This window comes from Rutilus rutilus, assembly GCF_951802725.1.
Source record: "Rutilus rutilus genome assembly, chromosome: 1".
Taxonomy (NCBI): domain Eukaryota; kingdom Metazoa; phylum Chordata; class Actinopteri; order Cypriniformes; family Leuciscidae; genus Rutilus; species Rutilus rutilus.
The window spans coordinates 30,120,577-30,122,382 of NC_140209.1; the positions used below are offsets into that span (position 1 = coordinate 30,120,577).

General features: G+C 40.6%; 1 protein-coding gene across 2 annotated transcripts; it reads left to right on the plus strand.

Annotated features, from left to right (window-relative positions):
- The first annotated feature begins 201 nt into the window (after nucleotides 1-201).
- Nucleotides 202-1,409, plus strand: LOC311294981 (extracellular superoxide dismutase [Cu-Zn]-like). Of its 2 annotated transcripts, none has more exons than XM_084416138.1 (2): nucleotides 202-394; nucleotides 626-1,409. In XM_084416138.1, exon 2 carries the CDS (start codon nucleotides 641-643, stop codon nucleotides 1,289-1,291), a length of 651 nt encoding a protein of 216 aa, XP_084272264.1. In that variant the 5' UTR covers nucleotides 202-394; nucleotides 626-640; the 3' UTR covers nucleotides 1,292-1,409. The 2 variants fall into 2 exon arrangements, with proteins under 2 accessions (XP_084272264.1, XP_084272265.1); XM_084416139.1 differs by having other exon boundaries at nucleotides 282-389.
- Nucleotides 1,410-1,806: the final 397 nt, after the last annotated feature.

A 1,806-nucleotide genomic window follows, 5' to 3' on the forward strand; every position in this document is an offset into this window, starting at 1 on the left:
AGTGGAATTGTACACTAAGAATGAATGAGTCACAAATGAGCCACCAAATGAAGAGAAGAGGAATCTATAGCAGTACTTCTTTTAATAAACACAAAACACTGGAGAACACATTGTGCAATGCAAGACAAAGAACTGAATAAACTGAGTGCTATATATAAACAGGCAAACAAAGGGAGCTAAATGAAACACAGGTGAACTTAATTAGTGACTAACAGACTATCATGGTTAACTTGTAGCTCAACATGAGTTCCTATAAGAGCAGCCGAAAGTGTGATTGAAAAGGAACATTCTCTCAACCCCAGGTCAGGACTGCACACGGATTAAGCGTTGTAGTATTTTTGTGACTGCAATATTCAGGCTCCACATGGATTGAGGACAACTTTTCAGCTGTACGGTAATGCACCTTTGCTGTTTTAGGCTTGTTTTTTTTTCTCCATTCCATTTTCTCCATCAACACTTGATTTAGTACAACTAAAAAAAGTTAGTTTAAGCAAAAGTATTGTGCTATATTACCTAATGCAACTTTCATTCTCAAAGCTCCCTGCAACAAAGCTTTGACCTTTTATCAAAAATATTATTCTTAAACCAAACGGCATGATTTCACTGAATTCACTCTTCACTGTAGGCTTTAAAGATCAACATGGAGAAAATCATCCTAATATTCCCTCTGATATTGCTGGTGCTGCATATACAAGGAGGAGAGTTCTCCAAACCTCCAGTTTGTTTGCCTGAAGCTCCACAGCCGGAAGTCGTGGAGTTCGACAACACAATCTATGCCACTTGTGAAGTAACTCCCAGCCCCAATTTGCCACGTAACCAGCCAAAGATCTTTGGGCAAATCCTCTTCAAGCAGGTCTTCCCCAATGGAGATTTAGAAGTGAAAATCAACCTCCGTGGTTTGCCTGCCATCGATCCTCAAGAGCGTGCCATGCACATCCATCAGAATGGAGACCTCAGTCAAGGCTGCATCACTGTTGGTCCTCATTATAATCCAAACGGCGTTGACCACCCTCATCCTGGAGACCTGGGCAACTTTGCTTCCGAGAAAGGAGTTATAAGGCAGTTCCTGACGCTTCCAGACGCCAAGCTCTTTGGGCCTTATTCCATTCTGGGACGTGCGGTGGCGGTTCATGAGAAGGAGGATGATCTGGGAATGGGTTCAGATGAGGAGAGTAAACTTAGTGGGAATGCTGGAGAGATAATTGCTCTCGGTGTGATTGGTATTACTACTCCAAGTCTGTGGCAGAAGACTCAAGCGCTCCCCAAGAAAAAATGTAGAGAAAGGAACTGAGAGTCAAAGATGAGGGAGTCGGATATGGTGGAAGGGCAGATTCAAATAGGATAATCATGATTTTTCCTTGTGTATTCTTTGTATGTGTCCTACATTAAAGTATATTTCATAACCTGAACATTCCTATGGTTTTTTTTGTGTGTTTTTTCTTGGTCTTTTCAGAGGCTTTTTGGCCATAGCTTCCAATAGTAAATGCACTCTTAAAAATAAATGTAGGGTGAATGCAGGCAAAGTGGGCCGTTTAGTTTGATTTACTGTGCTCAATGGGTCCAACACTTTAAGAGCATGACAATGGCCTTTAATTAAAGCTACACTATTTCTTTAAATGATACAATGGTTTTGGTTGATGCAATATGACACTGGAGGGTGTGGCTACATCTCAAGGGAGGACACCCTTATTGTTGAAGGTAGCCATAACCTCTGACATAAGATTTTATTTTCTAAATTATAAGGTTTCTCGCTAAATGTCAACATATGGGTATATTATTCTGACAATTTGTTACTACAGTTAACAG

What these genes read in the sequence shown, in the direction of transcription:
- LOC311294981 (XM_084416138.1), top strand. Translation starts at nt 641, where the DNA reads ATGGAGAAAATCATCCTAATATTCCCTCTGATATTGCTGGTGCTGCAT.